Here is a 27,116-nt window from a genome sequence, read left to right on the forward strand (position 1 = left end):
CTGAATGGTTGCAGCATTCCTAATAAAGTAGATCAATTGATGGCACAAATGGAAGTTAATGAGTGTGATGTAATAGCCATTACAGGCATATGATTGCAATGTGACCAAGCGACCTTGGGGCTGTCTTCACGGCGTTCAGTGATCTGGTTATTTAAAATTATGCATGATTTTTAAGGTAAATGAGGAGAAAGAAATCTAAGTGAAAGTTTAAGAATCTTTTCAATGCTGTACCAGAAACTGCATTTCATCAACTAGATGTAATAGCTTTAAAAAATTCAGTAGATAAATACTTGGAAAATAGAAAATTAAAGAGAATGTCAACTGACCCCCTGAATATGTGATCAGTATGCATGTGCAAAGTGTGCAGTGTCCCTTCCAGTACTGCCAGTGACTTCATTCTGCCTTGTTCCATCACATTTAACATGCTTATTTTAGCATTGCCATATATTTTACTGGCAGGGTACTTCACAAAGTGCGTATGTGCAGAAATTTTACAGGAACTGCTGTGCTCTTCCAGCACCACTAATCCAGAAATTTTACATGCGCAATGTGAACTTTTTAGGGCTATCAGGCAACACTGCAAAAGGCTGGATAGTGGAACTGAGCTGACCTGAAAATAGGTTAGCATGAGCCACAGACCACAAAGAAGCTCACCCCGCATGCAAGAAGCTCACCCCGCATGCAGTGGGTCTGCCACAAAAGTCCCACTCTCGGGATCCACTGACTAATCTTCAGCAATTCTAGCCATACCAGCATGCTGCAAGCTCAGTACTGGACACAACCAGTACAGTAGATAGGACCATTAACTGGACAATGTGGATCGTGGAGTGTGGTAAATCCTGGTTTGGGGTTGGTAAGGGTTTAGGTTGTCAAATTAGACCAGTGGACAGGAAGACGGCTAGAACCTTCAATAGGCTGTGTTTTACATATGCCCATCCAGAAAACACTTTGGACTCTTAAACATTTACATGCACTATATAAATGGAAGTTCTGGCTGGATTGTTGTTGCATGTTCTGCCTATAATTTTGCTATCTTGTTGCCATGTTCTTTAAGGTAGAGGGCTGTAAGGAGAACATGTTTGATGAAGGTCATAATTCAAGAGAGAAACTTCAAGGGATATGGGGAGAGAGTGGGAGAATGGCATTGAGGTAGAAAATCAGCCACGATCATTTTGAATGGTAGAGTTAGTTTGATGGCCAAATGGCCTACTCCTGCTCCAATTTTCTATTTCAAAGGTATGGATCATTCCTTATTTCTCTTGTGAGCTCCTCTAGTGGCTGCAAAGTGGCATTAGCCAAAAGCTGGTCACAGATACTTGTACTTTTATACTTTTTTTCCATGAGAAACTTTCTACAACAATTATTTTGAAAAGTATAAATGGAAGTTTAAGGAATAACAAAAGATAGCATGGTGTTCTATTTCGAATGTGATATGCCACTCAAACATTAAATTCCAAATAGATTTTTTTTGTAGGTACATACTTAAAGTTAGGTACTTGCCTTACCATGATAGCCTTTTAGAATCAGCTACTCCTAGCTGCGTTTGAGTCGCCATGTCCACTTTGTTCACATTTTAAAGCAAGAGTTAGAGAATGATGCTGAAAGTTGAATTTATTCAACTTTTCTGCTGATGAGAAACTTGTAATCCTTGAATCAGACATCCTTTGGCGTTGACTATATAAATTAAGGGTAATTGCGTAACTCAAATTAATTGTCCAAGAAAGAAGACATTTATCCCATTATTTGTACAGAGTAGAGTTCTAGATCTTGATCTGTCAGCTTGCTATGCTGTTCCATGTCCATATTCACTCACTCAGGCTAATGAAACTGTCGAACTGTCAAAAGGTGTGTGTTCCAGAACACTTAATATGTTTTGAATGGGGAAACTGTCTTGAGAAACCAATAGGAATTGGAGAAATGTGCACTTAACAATGAATAAGTGTAGCTGTGGGTAAGTTGATGTGTGATTATTGTGTAACAAAAGAAAATACTTGTTGAAAAATCAATGCAATAATTGATAAATTACTTCAAGCCATTTCAAGATCAAATTATCATTTTTAAGTTTGCCTCAACTTGAGTATCTCTTAAGACCCAATAATTATTATTGTCCATGTTGACAAACTTGACCAGCTGAAAGTGGTTAAAAGATAGCTCGCAGAACAAATCTTATATTGGTAAGTTTTGTCAACAAAGTTGTGGTTCTCTGGAGATTGAGATCAGATATTTTAATGGGACTAATCAAATTAATTCTTTACATAAGCTGTCCTTTTAAATGGCCTTGTTTTCATAAGCCTTCGTTCAATTTTACTTGAGAGACTTTTATTATTTTCCAAAAACATGCTGGAAATGGCTTTTCTCAGAAGATAAGCTTAATGGTTGAGGAATGAATATTTTCATTATGGTTCTCTTTAGATGATTTAACTTTCCTACAATCTAAGCTTTTAAGAAACATCTGCTGTTACATTTTCCAATTATTTGTCACTCAGCCATATTGGAATTTCAGATTCAGAGTTGCTTCCTTAAATAAAGCAAAATACTCTGGATGCTGGAAAAATAAAGTGTTAGAGAAACTCAGCAGGTATGGCAGCTTCTGTAGAGAGAAACAGGTTAACATTTTGACTGCTGTGACCACCTCTACAGATGCTGCCAGACCTGCTGAATTTCTCTAGCACTTTGTTTCAAGATTGTTTCCTTGATGTCTTCAGACATGTATGCTCCCTCGTTTACTAATTTCCTGGTCTTAGATGTCACAACTTGCCACCCAAGTAGATTATCTTGGCTGATTTTCAAATAAGTTAAGAAAGCAGAAATCTGAGATCTCTGTTCAGCTCGGAAAAATGACATTAAATTACTAATAGATTTAACAAAATAACTGCAGTGAAGTGAGAAGTTATTTCATTTTTTTTCATTTGTATTAATTATTACTGAATATTTTGCTCCTTTCATTGCAATTTGATTGTCAGTGAATTTCAAAGGTGTGCTTTGATTATAAATGTTTCTCCTGATAATGCAACATATTAAACAGGTATCAAGTGTTCTCATTTGGTTCTTTGAATTTACTGCTTTAAACTTCTTCCGTGTTATCGGTTTTGCTATTAAGTTACTAAAATTTATCATGAATATGACCATTGTCTGAACTTAAATTTGAGTGTAGTTATTTAGTATGAGGCACTCGCACTTTATTAGGGCAAATATCTGCAGCACAACACGTGAGTTAGAATGGTATTTTTCTAAAATTAATCTAATGGTACAATGAATTATAAAATAATTTTGACATCAAAATGCACAATAGCACAATTTTGTAATTTTCTCTAATTTAAGGTTGCGAAGATTGATCTTGGCTCCCAAATGGACATGGTGGAATAATTATTTTGCTGGACAGAGGCCTGTACTACTGATTCAGATATGGATTGAAATCCAACCTTGATAGTTTTCAGGATTTTAATTCAGTTTAAGAATTATGACACATTGTTGTGGAAATCAAACTGGTTCACTAATTCTGTCAAAACCTAGTCCCTTTACATGGTCAGACCTCATGTCCACACCAACTGGGCTGATTCCTCGTTGCTCTCGAAAGTGCCGGTTCTACAAGGACAATTTAAGATGGCACAACATGTATTTTGCCAGCGATGACTTGGAGAACCTGAAAGTGACGGTACTTCCATGTATCAGCTCCCTTTGCCGTCCTAGGTAGTAAGGTCTATCAAAGGAGCCTTTGAATTGTTGCAATGCTTGCAGTAGATGGTACACACTGCTGCCACTGTGTGTCTATGTGGAGGGTCAATGTATTGAAGATGTTGGATGGGGTGGCAGTCAGGTAGCTTGCTTTTTTCGGGATGGTGTTGAGTTTCTTGAATGTTGTGGGAATCGCATCCATTCAGACAAGTGAAGAATATTCATCACTCATTTGACTAGTGCCTTGTAGAAGATGGACAGGGTGTGAGGAGTTAGGGGCTGAACTACATCCCATACATTCCCAGCCTCTGATTTGCTCTTATACTCAGTATGGCTCACTTGGTTTAGTTCTGGTCAATGGTGGTTTCCAGCATGTTGATAATGGGTGATTCAGTGTTGGTAGAGTGGCATGAATATTCTTCGCCACTTCTCAGCCCAAGTCTGGATGTTGTTCGTGTCTTGTTATTTTTAGACTTAGACTGTTTCAGTATCTGAAGAGCCATAATGTTGCTGAAAGTTATGCAATCATCAGTGAACATACTGAATTACAAGCCTCGGTCTTGAACCCAACCTTAAATACTCCTATAGTGATGTCCTATGGTTGAGGTAATTCACCTCTGTTATGGACCTGCCAGACCCCCTCAAAATATTTTAAGAAGGTAGCCTAGAACCTAATTTTTCTTATTTTTAAGGCAACTGTAAAGTGCTTTGTTCCAGGGGCAGTGTGACTTGTCAAACTACTCGACCTAAACAAAACCACAATTTATTTAACACTATAGTTAAAATGAAGACAAAAGAAAGAAAAACTTAGAATAACTTAACTCTGTTGCAAAACTTAACCAAATAATAGCTCTAGTAACTATTACTAATCAACTGTTACAGTATAGTAACATCCCATAAACACACCTGAGGTCAAAAAGGCAAATTCATAAAATTAGCTTTGTATCACCAGTATCTCAGCAGCAGAGAAAAACCCCAGTTTCTAGCTGTAACCAAGGGAGGGAAAAGATAGCTTCTACTGCTTCAAGCCCAGAACAGCAACTGCTTAAGCTAAACCTGAAAAGAAAAAAAAAATTAGAAAGACGAGTCCGTGAGAGCTGGTCACACTCAGTCAGGCTGTGTCTATTGTTCCAACTTTAAAAATAAACTCTCAAAGCCTCTTCCCCTCATATTCTCTTTAAAAAGAAACAGGACAAAGGACAAAGTAACCTCTTAAAGCGACATCATCGTCAGACCTCCAAAAACCACAAAAATCTACCTCTTTGTGCTAGGTATGACTTCAACAATGGGGAGTTTTCCCTTGATTTTCATTGACTTCAGCTTTACTATGGCTGTTATACTGTGACATTGTACAGTGAGCACAATGCCACCTTCTGTCAAATACTGCCTTGATGGCAAGGCCTGTCATCTTCACTTCCATTCTATAATTAAGATATTTTGTCCACATTTGAATGAAGCTTGTAATTAAATTTGGATTTCACTACCCTGACAGAACCTAAACTGTACATTTTGTTGTTGAGTAAGTGCTGCAAGGTAGCACTGATGACCCCTTCCATTATTTTACTGATGATCAATAGTAAACTGATGGGGTGGTATTCGGCCGGGTTGGATTAGTTCTGCTTTATTGTAGACTGGGCATGCCTTTGCAAATTTCTACTTTGCCAAGTAGGTGCCAATATTGTAACTTTGCAATATATGGAACAGCTTGGTAGAAACGTAGCTAGTTCTAAAGAGCAGGACCTCAGTACAATTAATGGAACGCTGTCAGGGCCAGTAGCCTTTGCAGTGTCTAGCACCTTCAGCATCTCATCATTTCACTTGGAGCAAATTGAATTGATTGAAGGCTGGCATCTGAAGGCGGCAGAGATGGATCATCCGCTGCACATTTCTAACAAAGGTGGTTGTAAATGCATCAGTTTTGTCTTATGCACTGATGTGCTGTGCTCCCCCATTGTTGAGGACAGAGCTATTTGTGGACTTCTTGCTCCAGTGAGCTATTTTCTTGTACATCATCACTCTCACACCTGGATGTGGCAACACTATGTAGCTAAGATTTGATCCATTGGTCGTGGAATAACATTCTGTTTGGCATGCAAGTATTCCTGTGTTGTAGTTTTACCGGGTTGATACTTTTAAGTATGTCCAGTGCTGCTCCTGACATACCCTCCTATACTCATTGACCCAGGGTTCATACTATTATCATCAAGTTAGGGCAGAGTGAGGGATGAACTGAAAATGTGTTGCTAGAAAAGAGCAGCAGGTCAGGCAGCATCCAAGGAGCAGGAGAATCGATGTTTCGGGCATGAGCCTTTCCTCAGGAATGTACCAGTTCATGAGGTTGCAAATTGCACTTAAGTATAATTCTCTTGGAGCTGATGGCACCCAATGTCTCATGGCTGGTCAGTTTTGAGTGGTTAGATTTGTTCCAAGTCCCATTTAGCATCGTGGCCATGTCATGCACCTTGACAGAGGTTATCCTCAATGTGAAAATGGAACTTTGTATCTACAAGGATTGTGCTGTGGTTACTCCTCCTGATATTGTCATGGAAAAATGCATCTGTAGCAGTTAAATTCAACAAAGTTTTTCCTGGTGTTGGTTCTCCAGAAATCCACAAACTCAGCCTAGTAGACTTTGGACTATGCTAACTCAGTCAGTAATGGTGCTCCTGAACCACTCTTGAAGTCCCCAACTGGAATAATTTCTGTGCTCTTGCCACCTTCAGTGCGTGCTCCAAATTGTATTTGTCATGGAACAGAACAGGTTCATCAGCCAAGGAAGAGGCGATAGGTGGTAATCAACATGTTTGATCTAATGTTACAAGACTTCATTGGGTCTGAAGTCAATGTTGGGGGCACAGGGGCAACTCCTTTGTGTCTGTATTCTGTTGCTACCTCTGGTGGGATAGAACATATCCAGAAATTGTGATTGTATCTGGGAGTTTGTAAGGTACAATTCCACGAGAATGACCAAATCAGGCTGTTGCTTTTCTTGTCTGTGGGATTGTGCTCCCAATTTCTTTACAAGCTCGCAGGTCAAAGTAAGGAGGACTTGCAGGTTTGCTGGGGTCTTGTGTACCATTATTATTTCTAGAGCCATGGTCAAAACCAGGTCATCTGTCTGGTTTGATTCCTTTTATCAGAGTTTGTAATGGTCAGATAAAACTAAGTGGCTTACTAGATTATTTCAGAGTCAATCATGTTGCTGTGGATCTGGAATAACGTGGGCTAGATGACTGAATGGTAATGGCAGATTATCATTCTCTGAAGTGAAACAGATGTGTTTTTGTGTCAATTGACTCCTGGTCACCATTAGGCTAGTTTTTGATTCTCGATCTATTAATTGTATTTATACTTCTGGTTCTGCCACGATAGGATTTGAATCAATGTTCCCAATAAGCCTGGCTTGTGGATTATTACTCAAGTAGATACAAAATACTATGGATGTTGAAAATCCAAAACAAAATACTGGCAAAACTTCTGTGGAATAAGAAATAATTTTTACAATTTGAGTTCAATGTGGTTTATCAAATCCATATTGGACGCAATATTAGCTTTGTTTCTCTCCCTGCAGATGCTACCAGACCTGCTGAGTTTCTCCAGCATTTTCTGCTTTCATCTCTGGCTTACCAGTCCAGTGACAGTTCCACTATGCTGCTGCTTCTCCTCTTATGTTATCTCCTGTAAGGAAAACAACAGATTGAACTTGTCTAATCAAAGTAATGACCTGAAGTTCTTCAGCCTGGAACTACTTTTGTGAATCATTCTTGCACTGTCCCTCATAGTTTCACGTCTTTCCTAAAATGTGGCATTCAGACTGGGGACACTACTCCATTTGAGGTTGAATCACTGTTTCATGCATGTTTAACATAACTTGCATGAACTTGTGCTCTATGCCTTTATTAGCAAGTCGGGGGTTGCTGAATGGCTTATTGACAGTTTTTTCAACCTGTTCTACTACCTTCAATGACTTATGTAGATATCTTAATCAACCTATTCTGATATATTATGACACATGTCTAGGGCAAGATTGTTGAACCCAGACCTTTCTGGCCCATGAGGTAGGAACACTTGCACTGTGCCATAAGAGTCCTTTCAGTAGCTTGTGTACATATGCACCCTGGTCCTTTTGCGCCTATAACCCTTAAAAACCCATTATTTTACATTGTCTCTCTGCCTTCTTTCTACCTGCATTGTGTTATCTGCTACTTGTTTTCCCACTCCAGCAACTTGTGTATGCCTTTTTGAAGTTCTGCACTATTCTCTCTGCACAATGCTTCCAAATTTGTTTTATCTGCAAATTTGTTTCTTGTAAACACAAGCCTAGTTCATTAATATACATCAGGAAGATGGGAGATGACTGTGGTATTGTGACTGGGAATTAATCATGTAGTCAAACATGAAATGTCGGTGTTGTGTAACCTATTGGCACATGTCTATTATAGTGATTTAAGATTATGCTGCATTCAGCTTGCCTGTACCCATGTTGATAGTTCCAATGTAGCACTTCTCATTTTCATACTATATTAAGCTATAAAGATAATCACTAAACTATGCAGAATTTTGAAAGGATGGGGATGTCGGTGTGTGTGGTTCCAGTTATATGGATTGTTTCTGAATGCAGTTTATTGGGAATGAGATTGAGAATATGTTAAAGTATTTATTTAAAAATTCGTGGGGAAATAAATTTGATATGTGCTGAAGGTGGGGTGCTTCTGAAATCTGTGAAAGTACATAACTCTCAATTCCCCTAAAAGCTTTTTGATATCCTAATGACCCCAATTAACCCCCAGTGGAATGAGACTTTCTCCCACAAATTGTTCTTAAATGTTGAAGTACAGCAGTCTATGTGCTTAATGATGTCTTGGATTTACCACAGACTCTCAGCACTTCATTTTAACAGCTCTGTAAAGTAAATATTGCAGTGCATGTATCATGATTTTTTTTTTCACTTCTTTTCTTCATTTTCTCCAGGATTTAAGGCTGTCTAAATTCAAACAATATCAAGAACAAATGTAGGAGATATTTTAATCACTGATAATGCTTTGGCACTAAAATCTATAGATCAGTGTCAAGTTGAAAATACCACATTAGAGCGGTCTCATATCAAAGATTAATTTTGTCTGTATATCTGAGCAGATTTGTTTTTAAATTATGATTGTGATGCTTTTGGTACAAATCTACCCATAATTTCTCCATAGACTAGTGCAATCAGTGGGCCATTTCCAGAGCAAGCAAACTGAAAGGTAAGAATATAATGCACAGTTCACCTTACCCCTTCCCAGTCTCTATGGGTTTGTGAAGCCCAAATTGTACTTCTATATTAAAAAAACTCCTGTCTCTTCTGACTAAATCCTAGATAAAAATAATCTGAAAGTGAAGTTTCCCATTTTGTAGCATACATGTATATTCATGTAAGAGTTCAGCATTACTAAGCAAAGAACATATTGAAATATAGTGTTTTTACATTTTTTATAGATTATAATTATTACCAATGCAGTTGAATTAGAATGACCAAAACATGCACTACAGTTGATAAGTTAACACAATGAATTTGCTTCTAGTTTTGTCACAGTCATTGTTTCATTGGTTCTGTTTGAGAAATTAGAATGCTTGTAGTGCCAGAGTGCACAGTCTAAATGCAATTTGTCAGATGACAACTTCTCTGAAATAATTTGGACTGATTTTTCATGATATTATAGTGGCTATTTATTCATGACTCTGGAGTACTTTGGTATTGTACATATATTTGAAGTTTACTTGTCTATTTAGGTTAGGAATGCAAACCATTTCAAAAGAAATTTTTGCCATGGTGTATTTTTTTTCGCATTGTAATGGAAAGCTAGAATTAATACTCTGAGCAGGAAGTAAAAGAAAATAGTTATAAGACTTTTTACAGTTTTAACTTCTTTGTGTTGAATTTGTTAGTACACAATTAGACTGCTGCAAGATACCCTCAAAAGAAAATGAGATTTTCAGTGGAGTCAAACAGGCTGAGAATATCGTCATTTGATTCTTGGTTTGCAGTGAATAAGCTAATAAATCATTGTAAGAATAGAATGCTGCACCTCACTGTAGTCTCCATGGTTTAGAATGCCTCACTTGTACTACTGCAGGGTTAATGCATTGGAAAATCAAGTGATGCTATGCCCTCAGTAGCAAATAATCTGCAACATTCCAACTGCTTCCATGTATAAAAACATAATGACTTGGATAAAGTGGAATTGGAGAGAAGATAAACATTCTTCACTGATCTTTATTGAATTATGCCCTGTGCCTGTTTTTATTTATATTTTTATCATATGTGTACACTAAGATAAGTATTGTATCCTCATTTTCCACATATATCTGTATGAGGAGAAATTGGAATTTCAAGCTCACGGCACAAGCTCTAGTGGCATAGATCAATTTGGAATCATAGGCTTATACAGCATGAAGAGAAGCTTTTATGTTCATATTAGTGCCAGCTGTTTATTAGAACTATCTTAGAACAATACAGCGCAGAACACGCTCTTCGGCCCTCGGTGTTGTGCTGACCTGTGAACTAATCTAAGCCCATCCCTTTACACTATCCCATCATCATCCATGTGCTTATCTAAGGATTGTTTAAATGCCCCAAATGTGGCTGAGTTAACTACGTTGACAGGCGGGGCATTCCACGCCCTTACCACTCACTGATTAAAGAACCTGCCTCTCACATCTGTCTTAAATCTATCACCCCTCAATTTGCAGCTATGTCCCCTCGTACAAGCCATCATCCGAGGAAAAAGACTCTCGCTGTCCACCTTAACTAATTCTCTGATCATCTTGTATGTCTCTATTAAATCCACTCTTTGCCTTCTTCTCTCCAATGAGAACAGACCCAAATTCCTCAGCCTTTCCTTATAATGTCTTCCCTCCAGACCAGGCAACATCCTGGTAAATCTCCTCTCCACTTTTTCCATTGCATCCACATCCTTCCTGTAATGAGACGACCAGAATTGTACTCAATATTCCAAGTGAAGCCACACTAAGGCTTTGTACAGTTGCAGCATGACGTCACTGCTCCAGAACTTAACCCTCTACCGATCAAACCTAACACACCATATGCCGCCTTAACAGCACTATTAACCTGTGTGGCAACTTTCAGGGGTCTATGTACATGGACACCAAGATCTCTCTGCACATCCACACTACCAAGAATCTTTCCATTAACCCAGTATTCTGCTTTCCTGCTATTCTTCCCAAAGTGAATCACCTCACATTTATCTGCATTGAACTCCATTTGTCACCTCTCAGCCTAATTCTGCACCATTCTTCCACACTGTCCACCACTCCACCCACTTTAGTGTCATCTGCAAACTTACTAACCCATCCACCTATGCCTACGTTCAAGTCATTTATAAAACTGACAAACAGCAGTGGTCCCACAAGTAACTGGACTCCAGGCTCATGATTTTCCATCAACCACCACACTCTGCTGTCTTACAGAAAGCCAGTTTCTAATCCAAACTGCTAAATCACCCTCAAACCCATGCCTCTGCATTTTCTCCAAAAGCCTATCATGTGAAACCTTATCAAAAGGTTTACTAAAGTCCATGTACACCATGTCAACTGCCCAACCCTCATCCACATGCTTGGACACCTTCTCAAAAAACTCAGAGGTTTAAGAGACATGACCTGCCCTTGACTAAACCATGTTGACTATCTCCAATCAAAGTTTTGCTTGCTAGATAATTATAAAGCATATATCTTCTAATCCTTTCCAAAATTTTTCCTTCAACAGACGTAAGGCTCACTGGTCTATAATTACCTGGGTCATCTCCACTGCCCTCCTTGAACAAGGACACGATATTTGCAATCCTCCAGTCCTTTGGTACTAAACCTGTAGACAATGACGACTCAAAGATCAAGGTCAAAGGCTCTGCTACCTTCTCCCTAGCTTCCCAGAGAATCCTCTGATAAATCCCATCCAGTCCAGAGGAGCTATCTACTTTCACACCTTCTAGACTTGATAACACCACTTCCTTACTAACCTCAGACCTTTCTAGTTTAATAGCCCGTATCTCAGTCTTCTCCTCTGCAATATTCTCTTTTTCCTGAGTGAAAACAGATGAGAAATATTCGTTTAGCGCCTCTCCGATCTCCACAGGGTCCATACACAACTTCCACTTCTGTCTTTGACTCGCCTTAATCCTACCCTAGTCATCCTTTTATTCCTCACATACCTATAGAAAGCTGTAGGATTCTCCTTTATTCTACCTGCTAAAGATTGCTTATGCCCTCTCCTTGCTCTTCTTAACTCACTCTTTAAATCCTTCCTAGCTAATCTGTAACTCTCCACCACCTCATCTGAACTATCTCAATTCAGTCACATAGCCTCCCTCTTCCACTTAACAAGAGATACAATTTCTTTAGTAAACCACAGTTCCCTTACCTTATCACTTCCTCCCTGCCTGACAGGGATATACCTATCAAGGACACGCAATATCTATTCCTTAAACCAGCTCCATATTTCAATTGTCCCCAGCCCTTGCATTTTGCTACCCCATTTTATGCCTCGTTTGTCTTGCATAATCGCATTATAATTGCCCTTCCCCCATCTATAACTCTTGCCCTGTGTCATGTGCCTATCCCTTTGCATCGCTAAACTGAACGTAACCGAATTATGGTCACTGTCTCCAAAGTGCCCACCTAAATCAAACACCTGGCAAAGTATAAGATCCAGTGTGGCCTCCCCTCTTGTCGGCCCTTTGATATACTGTGTCAGGAAACCTTCCTGCACACGGACATAAACTGATCCATCTGACATACTAGAGTTATAGCATTTCCAGTCAAAGTTGGGAATGTTAAAGTCCCCCATAATGACCACTCTGTTCCTTTCACTCCTACCCAAAATCATTTTGCCAATCCTCTCCTTGACATCCCTGGAATTTTGCAGAGACATATAAAAATCTCCCAGCAATGTGACCTCTCCTTTCCTGTTTCTAACCTCAGCCCAACCCACCTCAGTGGCCAAGTCCTCATCAAAAGTTCTTTCAGCCACCGTTATACTGTCCTTGACTAATAAAGCCCCACCTTCCCCTCTTTTACCACTTTCCCTGATCTTAATGAAAAATCCAATCCCTGGAACCTGCAACATCCATTCCTGACCCTGCTCTATCCATGTCTCCAAAATGGTCACAACATCAAATGTCCAGGTACCTATCCATGCTGCAAGCTCACCTATCTTATTCAGGATACTCCTGACGTTGAAGTAGACACACTTCAAACCAGCTTGCTGTCTGCCAGCATACTCCTGTGATCATGAAATTCTGTCCATGTCCTCCCTACTCTCATCCTCCTGTGCACTGGAACTACACCACATGTTCCCATCCCCCTGCTGAGCTAGTTTAAATCCACCCGAATAGCACTAGCAAATTTCCCACCCAGGATATTAGTACCCATCTGGTTCAAGTGAAGACCATTCTTTTTATAGAGGTCCCACCTTCCCTGAAATTCTCCCTCCTGCACCATCCCTGCAGCCACGTGTTCAGTTGATACCTCTCCCAGTTCCTCTCCTCGCTTTCGTGTGGCACAAGTAACAAGCCAGTGATGATAACTCTGTTCTATCTGACGAATCCCAATACCTGTTCCTTCTTGTCCTTGCAAGATCTTGTTTGCATTTGGAAATGATCTAATTCCCTGAATTTTACAGTTTCTACTGAGCTTTTAGGCAGTTCATTCCAGATCACAAGTTGTTGTATAAAGAAAAGTTTCATGCTGCCTCTAGTTCTTTTGCCAATCACCTTAATTCAGTCTGTCCTTTAGAAACCAAACCTTCGTCTGCAGAAACACATCTCTATCAAAGTCTGCTTTTAATTTTCTGTGCTTTCAAGAGAATAACCTCAAATTGCCCACATAGCTGAAGTTCTTTATTCCTTGTACCATTCTTGTAAATATCTCCTGTTTCGTTTCTAAGACATTTGTTTATAGACCATCAATTCTTATAAGAATTATAATTCTTTATAAAGCATAAACAGTTCTGAAGAAGAGTCATACTGAACTCAAACGGTGTAACTCTGTTTCTCTCTCCTCATGCTACCAGACCTGCTGACTTTCTCCACCACTTTTTTTTTAATAAAGCATGATGTCCAGAATTGAACACACTACTCCACCTGAAGCACAACCTCTGTTTTATAAAGGTTTAGTATAAACTTATTGTTTTAGATTATTGTTTGACTACTGAGAGCTGTGTCCAAATACCTCCAGTTAAATGTTTTTGGCTTATTCTGTTCCCTTTGGCTGGATATGGGATGGCTCAAATGGTATTTTATATTATTGGTTTGCATTGAAGCATTTTTATGTGATGTCCAGTTTCTCTTTTGTACACCAGATTTCCATCTCAAGTGGTAAGATTTAAAAATGTGGTTTTCATTGCTGTTTGCTTTCCAATGCGGCATTTAGTCTATGCTTCATTTTTTCTTTCTTACATTTTCGGTCACTAAGATGCTTGAAGTGAGGTTTTAAAAAAAAGTCTAATTTAGACCTGAAAGTTTACTGGGTCGATAAAATGTGGAGCTGGAAAAAGCACAGCAGTTCAAGCAGCACCATAAGAGCAGGGGAGTCCAAGTTTCAGGCAGGACCCTTCATCTGGACTGAGGAGAGGGAAGGGGGCTGAGAACTAAATAGAGGGAGGTAGGGTAGGGCTGGGGGAAAGGTGCATGGGATGGCAATAGGTGAACGCAGAAGGAGGTGAATGTGATTGATCAATGGGAAGGGTGGAGTAGATAGGTGGGAAGGAAGATGGACACATTGGTCAGGTTGGAGAGGGGGGTCCTCAACATAGAAGTCACCAGCTTCCAAATCTCCCCATCCCCTCACCTCTTCCCAGGTCCAACCCTCCCTCTCCACCCTGCCCCCTTGACCTGACCTAGTCTGTCCATTTTCCTTCCCACCTATCCGCTCCACCCTTCCCACCGATCAATCCCATTCGCCTCCTGCATGCATCCTACCTTTTCTCCCAGCCCCCTCCCTCTATTTATTTCTCAGCAACCCCCCTCAACCTCAGCCAGCCCTGATGAAGGGTCCTGCACGAATCGTCGACTTTCCTGCTCTTCTGATGCTGCTTGACCTCCTGTGCTTTTTCCAGCTCCACATTTTATCAGCCCTGATAGTTGACTTGAAATCCTTGATGCGATAAAGGGTAAAAGGTGGTCATTGCCCAGTAAAAGTTTAATTACTTTTTATTTGGTGGTGTACTGGTTAGCACTGCTGCCTCACAGTGCTAGGGACCCGGGTTCGATTCCAAACCTCGGGTGACTGTCTATCTGTGTGGAGTTTGCACGTTCTCCCTGTGTCAGCGTGGATTTCCTCCGGGTACTCTGGTTTCCTCCCACAGTCCAAAGATGTGCAGGCTAGGTGAATTGGCCAAACTAAATTGCCCTTAGTGTTCAGAGATGTGAGGTCAGTTGCATTAGTCAGGGGTAAATATAGGATAATAGGGGAGGGGAATGGGTCTGGGTGGGTTACTGTCTGGTTGGTGGGTGTGGACTTGCTGGGCTGAAGGGCCTGTTTCCAACTGCAGGGATTCTAAGATATTGTATACTCATCAACAACTATCCCCACTTCTAATCTTATGATGGATGGAAGACCATTGATGAAGCATCTGAAGGTGTTTGGACGTAACACTAACTTGAGGAACTCTTGCAGTGTCCTGAAGTTGAGATGATTTACATCCAGCAGCCACCAGCTGTCGTCCTTTGTGCTCAGTCCAATTCCAACCAGTGGAAAGTTCTCGCCTGATCCTCATTGCCTTCAATTTTGTCTGGACTCTTTGTCAGACTTGATCAAATACTACTTTGATGCCAAGGGCAGTCAGTCTTACCTCACAACCAGAATTCAGCTCTTTCGTCCATAGAAATGTATGAATTAATGAAAGAACATCCCAATCCAGCCCCTCAAGCCTCATCTGCCATTCAATAAAATCATGGCTCATTTAATTAAAATCTCAATGCTTCATTGCTGCCTATACCCTTCTAACCTTTCAGCCCCTTCCTTAACAAGAATTTCTCTATCTCTGCCTTAAAAATATTCAAGGGTTCTGCTTCAACCACCTTCTCAGGAAGAACGTTCCAATGAAACATGAGCCTCATAGAATTTCTTCTGCCTCAGCTGTTTAAATGAGCATCTCCTGAGTTTTAAGTATTGAGCCCAACTCTAGGTTTTCCCACAAGAGGAAACATCCTCTCTACATCTACTGTCAAGATCCCTCAGGATCTTTAAACAAAAACAGAATTTGCTCAAAGTTCAGTAGGTCTGGCAGCGTTTGTGGAGAGAAATCAAAGTTAACATTTTTCAACCAAGTTGCTTCTTACTTTTCTAAACTCCGGTGGATACAAGCCTAGCCTTTCCTAATAAGACAAGTCACCCATTCCAGGTATTAGTTCAGTAAATCTTTGAAATGCCCCTCCAATGCATTTGCATACTTCCTTTAAATAAGATCATCATTGACCAAAGATTATGCAGTGTATTCAGTCTCATCAGTGTCCTGTATAACTGAAGCATAACCTCTTTTACTATTTTATTCAATCCACCTTGCAATAAGTAATAACATGTTATTAGATTTCCTATTGTTATCCTGTTCCTGCATGCTAGCCTTTTATGATTAATGAATGAGGGCACCAAAATTCTTCTGTATCTTATAGCACTGCAGTATCTCACCATTCAGTAGTATACTTCTATTTATTCTTCCTGTCAAAATGGACCATTTCACATGTTCCCATGTTATGCTTCATTTTACAGTTCTCTACCCACTTAGACAACGTCTTTTTGGCGGTCCCTTATCTTCTGCGTCATTTATATAAATTAAAAAGTTAACGTCCTAGCACTAACCCCTCTGGCATACCACTCATTGCAACTTATCAACCTGAAAGAAGACTCCTATAAACTCTCTGCTTTCTGATATCCAGGTAATCTTCTATCCATGTCAATATTACCTCCTGCATCATGAGGTTTTACTTTGCACAATGACCTTTTGTTGTGTCACCTTACTGAATCTGAATTCGTCCACGTGACCTCATAGAAGAACCCTCAACAAATTGATCAGTCATAATTTCCCTTCCACCAGACCATGTTGACTCTATCTGATTCCCTTGAACTTATCTAAATGTCCTGCTTAAGTTCTTTAATAATAGCTTCTACCATTTTCCACATGACTAACAAACCTGCTTTCTGTCTCCCTATTTGAATAATTTGGTTACATTTGCCATCTTCCAATCTAATGAGATCATCCCTGAATTGAGTGTTTTGGAAAATTAAAATCTATCTCACTAGCTACTTCTGTCTGAAATCCATCAGGACCAGAACATTTGTGAGCTGACAGCTCTAATAATTAACTTCATACCAGTTCTCTGGTGTATGTAATTTTTCTGAGCTCCTCCCTGCTTCTGTGATGTTACTTGTAGCCTTTATAATGAAGATTATTGCAAAATACCAGTTCAATTCATCCATGAGCTTCTTATTTTCCATTGCTAATTTTCCAGTCCCCCTTTCAACAGGAACAATGCTCACTGTAACTCTTCTTTTAAATGTGAAATCTTTTCTTTAGATATTATAGAAACTCTTATCTGCTTTTATTTCTGGCTAGCTTTCTCATGTTCTCATTTTCTTTCTATTAATTTTTTTAGTATGTATTCTGTCCTGAAACCTACCTTTGCACAATTACATGTTTTTACTTTTAGTTTGATACGATCTTTAACATTTCTAATTAACCATGGATGCTGGGTTTGGAATTTTTCTCACTCATTGGAATGTTATGTATTCTGTATATTTTGAAATCCCATCTTAAATATCTGCCACTGCGTTTCTGTTGATCCATTGTTTAACTAATGCACTAGTTAATTTTAGCTATCTCTGCTTTCATGCCTTTATAATTACCCTTAAATTTAAACATAATCTCAGTCCCATTTTATTTTCTCTCTCTGTTTCTTTGTTTCTCTGTCTCTGTGTGTGTCTCTCTCTATAAGATCATTAATTAGTCCTATCTTATTTCGCAACACCAGATCCAGTAAAGCCTGCTTTCTGGCTGGCTTCAGAGCATGATGTTCTTGGAATGCTTTCAGGATAAGTTTTTATGAACTCTTTTTCCTGTTACCTTTGCCCAATCTGACATTCCCAGTCTATTTTTAGATTAGGAACTCCTATGATTAGAATAGAAACATAGAAATTAGGAGCAAAAGTAAGCCATTTGGCTGCTCCACCATTCAATATGATTATGGCTGATCATTGAGTTCAATATCCTAAACCTGCACCCCCACCCAATGTTCCTTGATCCCTTCAGCGAACAGGAGCTGTGTCTTCCTCCTTCTTGAAAACAGTGTTTTAGTGGTAGTGAATTCTAGAGGCTCACCACTCTGGGTGAAGAAATCTCTTCATCTCAATCCTAAGAAGGTTTACCCCATACCTTCAACTATAACCTCTCGTTCTGGAATCCTTCTTCTCCACCCCCCCCCCCCCCCCCCCCCCCATAGGGCCCATCCTTTTTGCATCTAAGCTGTTTAGTCCCGTAAGTTTCTATGACATCCCCTCACATTCTTCTAAATTCCAGGGAATACAATCCTAACCAACTCAACCTCTTCTCATACATCAATCCTGCCATCCCAGAAATCAATTGGATAAATCTTTGTTCCACTCCCTCTATAGCAAGATCATCCTTCCTCCTATAAGGAAATCAAAACTGCAGACAGTATTCAAAGAGTGACCTCACCAGTGCCCTGTATAATTACAGCAAGATATCTTTCCTCCCATACTTGCATCCTCTTGCTATGAAGGCCAACATATTGTTTGTATTCTTTACTGCCTGCTGCACCTGTGCATTTGCTTTCAGCAGCTGGCGCATGAGAACACCTAGATCTTATTGAACATTTCTTTCTGTCAATTTACAGCCATTCAAATAATAATCTGACTTTCTATTTTTGCTATCAAAGTGGATAACCTCACATTTATCCATAATGTACTGCATCCTCCCACTCAGTTAGCCTATCCATATCACACTGCAACATCTCTACATACTCCTCATAGTCAATCCTTCCACTGATTATTACTCTGTCTTTCTGATAAGCTCTTATTATTTCTTCTTTTATTCTCCAACCTATCATGTGTTTCCTATTAGGGCCTGCACACCACTCCCACAAGTGATGTCTTGCCTTTAAGCCTTTATCATTTTTCATTTTTATCCAACCTATTTCTACATCTTGGTTTCCTGAGTTTATGTCATCCCTCTCAGTTATGATAATGCCATCATGAATGGAGCCTTCCCTAGTTTCCTGATATTCCTAAATTCCTATCCTGCACTGTTCATGATTCAGGTCCCAATCAGCATCATCCTGCAGCCATGTCTCTGTAATGCCTACCAGAGCATGCTTATTCGTTTCTGTATCTGCTCTCAGTTTATCTGTTTTCAGCCTCCAGCTCAAACTAAGCTGATGCTGCTTGAACTTCAAGTACTTGCCGCAGACATGTTTGCTTTGAGCCACTGTAGCATCTAGCAACTTGCACATGCTGTAACAATGAACACAGCTTATCCTGACATCCTCAATGTGTTTAAAGGAACTGGTCAGTTACTCTGTTCAGTTTCACATCTCGTTATGTTTTCACATGTTTTATTAACCTTAGCAAGACAATAGACTGTAGTCACTTACCAGATACTCAACAAATAACCAATTTCTTCTACAGAGATATAAGGATCAATTCCTGAAATGTTTAGGAAAAGTAAAAGCAACAGGATACCTCTCCCCTTCTTTCCACCCTGTACGGCATATTAAGGTTTGAAATTGCACTAAGTTGGCTAGTTTTATGTACTGTTCAGACAAAAGGCCTAGTTGACACATAGTGAGGATCCAGTTCATAATTAAGCTGCTCTTAGAATGGAAGTCTTACTAAAACACTGCACTAGGCTGACAGCTACAGAATTTAATATAGGTTTCAGTCTAATTCCAAGAATACACTACAAACTAATTTAAATTTGTACAAAGTAAAAGCTAGATTTTCTTACCGAATGGATGAGTGCATTCAGTTCATGCTTAGGCTAAGGCAGTAATGAGCTTGCAAGTGAGGTGATCCTAACTGAATTCGAGCTAGTGAGCTTGGTAGCACTGACAAAAGCATCTGCATCACTTTGCTGCTGATAGTTGACTTAAAAAGTTTTAATTTGTTGGATTAGATTTGTCTTATGCTTTTTGGACAGGGCATGTCAGGTCATTACTAAATATTTGTGGAATTTTCATATTGTCAGAGAGATACCATATCTACTGATCAGCTGAGCTAGGAGTGCAGCTAGTTGTGGAGCACAAGTTTCCAGCACTACAGCCAGGATGTTGTTAAGGCCAATGACCTTTGCTATAACCTGTGTCTTAACCATTTCTTTATATCAGTTGGATTGAATCAAATTAGTTGAAGACTGGCAACTTTGCAGGGGCCCTCAGCAGTAGGTCAGTATGAATCATCCATTTGGTACTTTGGGCTTCAGCCTTGCCTTTGTGCTGGGCTTCTCCATCATTGAAGATGGTGGATATTTGTAGGTTCTTCTCCTCTACTTAGCAAATTTTGGTAGGCATTTAAATAACTATTAGATGTGGTAGGACTACAGAGCCTTGACCTAATCTATTGAACGTGGTTTCACTTAGTTCTGGCTGTTGCATGCTATCTTCACAGATTGGCAGGCACAATAGTCCTGTTTTGTACCTTGCATCAGTTTGACTCTTCATCTTTAGGCATGCCTAGTGCCACTCCTGAAATGTAGACCTACATTCCTCGGTTAATCCCGTGATGATAGAGGAGGGACATGCTTGGCTGTGAGATTACTGATTGTGCTGCTCTGATGATTCACAGCACCTTATGGATGCCCAGTTTTGAGTTGCTAGTTTTGTTCTATACCAATCCCATTTAATATAGTGCCAGTGTTGTGTGGCACAGTGGATGGTAATCTTAGTGTGAAGATAATACTTCAGTTCCACAAGGACTCTGTCCAGTGTTGTCATGGTTGGATTGGTGAGGGGGAGGTCAAATATATTTTTCTTTTTGTTGGTTCCACCATCATACACTATCCTGAACTTCCAGATATATCCTTCAGGATGTGGTAGCTCAGTTCATAATTCTTGGTAGTGGGTTTTGAAGTCTCTGTTGCATTCTATGCCTATACCACTCTCAGTTCTCAATCTAAGTATTAGTCAACATTGACAAGTACTAATCGTGAGCAGTATGTGATAATTAGCAGGAGATTTCCTTGCCCATAGTTTGATCTAGTTTGAAAATATCCAGGGAAGGAAATGAAGGTATCTGGAATTTTGGATTTAGGGTATGATTCAGCGAGTATGACTGTGTTAGGCAATGACTGTGGAACAGCTCTTCCAATTTTGGGCCATGGCCTCATGTCAGTAAAGTGGACCTTATATGATTGACTGTTCCCATAATAATTCCTGAAGCAGCCAGAAAAATAAATTGTTTACTGATATAAAGTGAGTTTTATTTGGGAAAAAAACAGCAGCTAATACTTCCTAATGTGGTAATCAATCATTGCTCAGGTGTTTTGATGAATAGTAAATCATGACAAACATGTCATTTGAGAAAACAGGATTCAGAAGTGAAACTAACACATTATACTGTAGCATTTTACGTTGTGGTGAATCAAGACTTCACCCACATTTTTGTTACATGATTACCAAACCCAAGTATTCACAATAAATGTCTGAAGGAAATTTCTACTCAATAATTTAATGCTGATTTTTTTTTCAGCTACTATGGAAACAAAATCCATGTAACCCAGCCACATACTTACTCCCTAGCTTAATTATGGATGACCTATGTAATCCACCATGGATGTGGGTTGTTTCAATTCAAATTGGCTGCATTTCGAAACTTTTTAGAATTTTAAATTTTCACTCGCCAGTAAAATTAACAATCAGCTGGGGCACGTTTAATATGCTTTTATCCTCACTTTAGGCGTAATGTTCAAAATACTGATCATTAATGCTGTAGCATTTACCATTGCTCGCGCTCGCGCGCGCTCTCTCTTGCTCTCTCTCACTCTGGTGTTTCCTCTCCCTCCTTCTCACTATCTGTCTGGTGGGCTGTCTCTTGCTATCTAGTTCGCTGCCATTACCTAGCTCGCTATCGCTCACTCGTGCTATCTAGTCGGCTATAGGTTGTTGCTGCTGCCTTGCTCCCGCTATCCAACTCACTATGGCTCGCTCCCACTGCTTAGCTTGCTGTCGCTCACTCCCACTGCCCAGCTTGCTGTAACTCAATCCTGCTGCCAAACTTGCTCCCGTTATCAAGCTCCTATTCAACAGCTCTGTGGCGTGCTCCCATTATCAAGCTTGTGCTGTCTGTCCGGCATGCTCACTTTCTTGCTGTTTCTTCAGTTCATTGTCTCCTCCACGTACACACACACACACACACGCATACGTACACACACACACACCCCACAATAAAATCTCCCCCTTAGCTAGCACACACTCTCCCACCCACCTTTCGTCCACCTCTCACTCTCCCTCTGGCCTGTGCTCTCTCACGTGCCCCTCTGGTGATCATCTAATCTTTTGACACAGTGGTTCCAGTATTTTTGTCCCTGACTTCAAATCCTTACATTTCTTGCTTTTCTGCTCCTGGTTTACCATCGCCTGAAATCCAACGACTCCATTTATACTGTACATATTTTTGACGAATGTGTGTTTCCATCTCCAGGCATAGTTTTGTTGGGGAAAGGGTCAGTTAGCTCAGTTTGCTGGATGGCCGGTTTGATGCAGTCATGCCAGCCACATGGGTTTTATTCTCACACCATTTGAAGTTACCATGAAGGACTCTATTTCTCAACCTTTTCCCTTGCCTGAGACATGGACCCTTGGGTTAAACCACCACCAGTCATGTCTCTCTAATGAAAGAGCAGTCTTCTGGTCTGGTAGGATTATGGTGACTTTGCAGTAAATATACCTCCTAGAGTTAAATGTCTTCTTTACACTACATCTGTCCTAATCCTTCAACAGTCTCTGTTAAATGCAAATCTGCACCTGTACTTCAGTTGTACTCCTCTCACAAACCCCTCCTACCCAAAATTAATTACCATCTGTAAAGAACCTGGTGATATTTTGTTGCATAAACGGCATCCACACATGCAGTCCGTGGTGGTATCACTATTGGGGTCCCACAAAGGAGTTGTTATGAATCTGCCCAGGTTAGGTGGAGAAAAGTCAGGCAAGTTATTCAGTACATGACTGCATCTGCTTAAACTGTATGCTAGCAAAAGAATTGGATGTGGTTACAATGCTATCCATGATCAAATAGCCTAATGTTTCCAACTTTTAAAAACACAAATGAATAGTGTTCATTTCACTCAGGTACTAGAAGTAAAGATGCTTTCAGGAAGGGTGTAGCAGAAAATAATTAGAACAAGTTCACTGACAAGTTTAAATCAGATTGGCACAAACTACTTTGAGTGGAGCATGAGTATCTCTAAACAAAAAAAACGATTTATTTTTAGAGGATTGCACTATCAATCATATTACTCTGATCTCACTAATTTTAATCTTGATGAAAGTCTTTACTGGTCTTTACTTTGCATTCAACATCACATTTGTTTATTTCATTTATGCTTTTGTTTCAAAACTGTACCAATCTCCCATGAAGAGGGGGAAGAAAGTATTCTGTTTACATTGGTCATTCAGTCTTTTAAATTTAAACATTTTTTTGTTCCACTCTTGTTACTCCACTCATGCCCCCATTTATGCAAATATAATAAATGGTAATGCATATGTAGCATTTCAGGCGAAGTATCTAAAGCACATATTTGTATTTGACTCACATTTTGACATTCTGCACAAACATTTTTATAATCCACTTGTCCAGTAGGTTGATCATGTATTCTGATACAAATTCCCACAAAAGCAGATCCTTTGAGTTAGTGTGACTTGAGTTGCAAACTTGAGGTTTGGTTTATCACAATTCATTTTTATCATACCTAGCAGAAAAGTAATATCCAAGAGAATTGACAAATATATTATAGTTTGAGATATCATGAAGTTTAGACCATCAGACCATAAGATATAGGAGTAGAATTAGGCCATTTGGCCCATCGAATCTGTTCACCAATCAATCATGGCTGATCTGTTTCTAACCTAATTCACTTGCTTTTTCCCCGTAATCTTTGATCCTCTTACCAGTCAAGAACCTATCTTTGTCTTAAATACAGTCAGTGACTTGATTTCCAGAACCTTCCGTGGCAATGAAGTCCACAGATTCACTACCCTCTGAAGAAATTCCTCCTTATCTCCGTTCTAAAGGGTCTTCCCTTCCCTCCTACAAGTGGACACATCATCACTGTATTCTGAACCTCAGTATTCTGTATAATTAGATCCTTCCCTTATCCTTCTAAATTTCATTGAGTACAGACCCACAGTCCTCAACCGCTTCTCAAATGACAAGACCTTCATCCCCAGGATCATTCTTGTAAACTTCCTCTGCATCCCATTCAAGACCAGCGCAACCTACCTTAAATGTGAGAGCAGTTTTCAGTTCCAATATTCTAAATGCGGTCTGACCAGAGCCTTGTACAGTCTTAGCAGTGCATCCCTGCTCTTGTATTCTAGTTCTCTCAAAATGAATGCTAATATTGCATTTGCCTTTCTAACTGCCAACTGAAATTGCATGTTAACCTTAAGAGAATCCTAAACTAGGACTCCTTTTGTGTTTATGCACCACATTAAACCAGTGAGTATTGTGTTTTTTACTGGAGCTGCTTTAAATGAGAGCACTTGGATATAATTTGGTTACTTAGAGACAGTATTCACATTATTGTAATCTGCAAACATTTACTGATTTGTTGTTCTTGTCTCTTGCCACTAGATTCATGTCAAAACCTCAGTATTCTGAAATATAATTAACTTCACAAAAGTTTTGACTTGTAGCAAAATTAATTTTAATCCTTTATTATGTTTTCGTTCAAATATTTCCCTTGAATTTTGATTTGTTTTCCTATTTTTTCCTAGGACTAGGAAAGATAGTTTGGAAAGTGAAAGTTCTGCTGCTATTGTTCCTCATGAATTGATTCGCACGAGGCAGCTGGAGAGTGTACATCTTAAATTCAACCAGGAATCTGGAACTCTTATTCCACTGTCACTGAGGTGAACAGTTATTAAGTTTTATGGGAAAAGAAATGAAATCCAGAAAACCTGAGCTTTAAATCTTATTTGAGCTAGCAATAAGCAGGATCAAAGGAAATATCTAAAATAAAAATGCAAGTATTAAAATGTAAAACAATTGCAACAATTAGTTCTCAAGTTTAGCAATTCTGAGGTCGAAACCACCTCCAAAGGCCAGGGACATTGGAGGACCAGTCTCACTCATGATATTGTATTTGTAGCGTAACTAGCAACTTTCTGATCTATAACATCAACACTCAATGTTTATTGCATGGGGACATTCCAGGAACAAATTGAAAAGTAAATTGAAAACAAATCGAGCTGAAGTGCTGAAAATGCACAGCAGATAATAAACCTGGAAGATATTATTGTTTCTGCTATGTGATCCTTTTTTATGACTGCCAACACACTGACTTGCTATTTCTCTTTGTTGTTAGTTGACTAGTTATGCAGTTCCCACATTTTTTGGGGTGTTATTTGCAGAACAATAACTAATGTAACACACTAACATTCATTTTAACTTGCAGTAAAACAATAAAGAATCCTTTATAATTAGTTTTAGCACTTCCTTTTACATAATATTTAGAATGTTTGGCTGGCTGCTACTTGTTTGTAGCACGTTAACAGCAGTGGTGTAAAAGTATTTCTAGAAAGTGCATTAATACATTTGGCTGATAATCACTAGCTGACCATTTTGACTTTCAACTCTCACTTGGAGGGGAATTAGAGAGAGGGAGAATGTAATAAATAATTTCAGCAAAACTGCAAACAGGTAAGCTTGATTTTTAATTCGGGTTTCATTTTTAAAATACAAGAATTGTAAGGATTGAAATCATGCTGGTTAATATACTAAGGACGCTTGTTCAGAGATTAATATTTCCCCAGTTTAACAATAGTTTGATATTGTGTTTATCTAACATTGCATAGCATGATCATGCTTCATTGGGTCTAGTGGTATTTGCATAGTACATACATACAGTCATAATTCCACAACCTCATGAAGAGTTTACTCTTTTGGACTTGCATTGCCTCAACAAATCATTGATGTACCTTGCTTTAGTTCGTCCAAGATTAAGTTAGAATTTTATTAGCTCAGTAAATTTATAGTATTCAGCCATAACTTGAATTCCATCCTATTTGGAAATGCACTGCTCTGTCCATTAAATAAAAAAAAAAATTTGAACCAGAAAAACAAATTGGTTTTATCTTTAGACTGCACATAAAATTAGGTTAACTATTTTGTAGTTTCTCATCTCACTGTATACAATGCAGAGAGTACTGGTATCATACAGAAATAAAGCTACTCAAACATAGAATCATAGAGATGTACAGCACAGAAACCGACCCTTCGGTCCAACCCATCCATGCCAACCAGATATCCCAATCCAATCTAGTTCCACCTGCCAGCACCCAGCCCATATTCCTCCAAACCCATCCTATTCATATACCCATCCAAATGCCTTTTAAATGGTGCAATTGTACCAGCCCCCACCACTTCCTCTGGCAACTCATTCCATACACGTACCACCCTGTGTGTGAAAAAGTTGCCCCTGAGGTCACTTTCTCCTCTCACCCTAAACCTATGCCCTCTAGTCCTGGATTCCCTGACCCCAGGGAAAAGACTTTGCCTATTTACCCTATCCATGTGCCTCATAATTTTGTAAACCTCTAGAAGGTCACCTCTCAGCCCCAGGGAAAACAGCCTGTTCAGCCTCTCCCTATAGCTGAAATCCTCCAACCTGAGCAACATCCTTGGAAACCTTTTCTGAACGCTTTCAAGTTTCTCAACATCTTTCCGATAGGAAGGAGACCAGAATTGCATGCAATATTCCAACAATGGCCTAACCAATGTCCTGTACAGCCGCAACATGACCTCCCAACTCCTGTACTCAATACTTTGACCAATAAAGGGAAGCATACCAAACGTTGCCTTCACTGTCTTATCCACCTGCGACTCCACTTTCAAGGAGCTATGAACCTGCACTCCAAGGTCTGTTTGTTCAGCCACACTCCCTAGGACCTTACCATTAAGTGTATAAGTCCTGCGAAGATTTGCTTTTTCAAAATGAAGCACCTCGCATTTATCTGAATTAAACTCCATCTGCCACTTCACAGCCCATTGGCCCATCTGGTCAAGATCCTGTTGTAATCTGAGGTAACTCTCTTTGCTGTCCACTACATCTCCAATGTTGGTGTCATCTGCAAACTTATTAACTGTACGTCTTTTATGCTTGCATCCAAGTCATTTATGTAAATGACAAAAAGTAGGGGACCCAGCACCGATCCTTGTGG

At 39.5% G+C, this 27,116-nt stretch overlaps 1 protein-coding gene across 2 annotated transcripts in view; it reads left to right on the forward strand.

Annotated features, from left to right (window-relative positions):
* sufu (suppressor of fused homolog (Drosophila)) overlaps positions 1–27,116 on the forward strand; it is a 103,200-nt gene that overhangs the window by 56,038 nt on the left and 20,046 nt on the right. Inside the window, exons 9-10 of one of the 2 annotated variants that reach the window (XM_072557088.1) lie at positions 8,874–8,918; positions 24,672–24,806. In XM_072557088.1, coding sequence (XP_072413189.1) covers positions 8,874–8,918; positions 24,672–24,806 — 180 coding nt within the window. The remainder of the gene's footprint in view (positions 1–8,873; positions 8,919–24,671; positions 24,807–27,116) is intronic. The other variant, XM_072557089.1, reaches the window with a different exon arrangement.

Source organism: Chiloscyllium punctatum, chromosome 38 (assembly GCF_047496795.1).
Source record: "Chiloscyllium punctatum isolate Juve2018m chromosome 38, sChiPun1.3, whole genome shotgun sequence".
Lineage (NCBI taxonomy): Eukaryota > Metazoa > Chordata > Chondrichthyes > Orectolobiformes > Hemiscylliidae > Chiloscyllium > Chiloscyllium punctatum.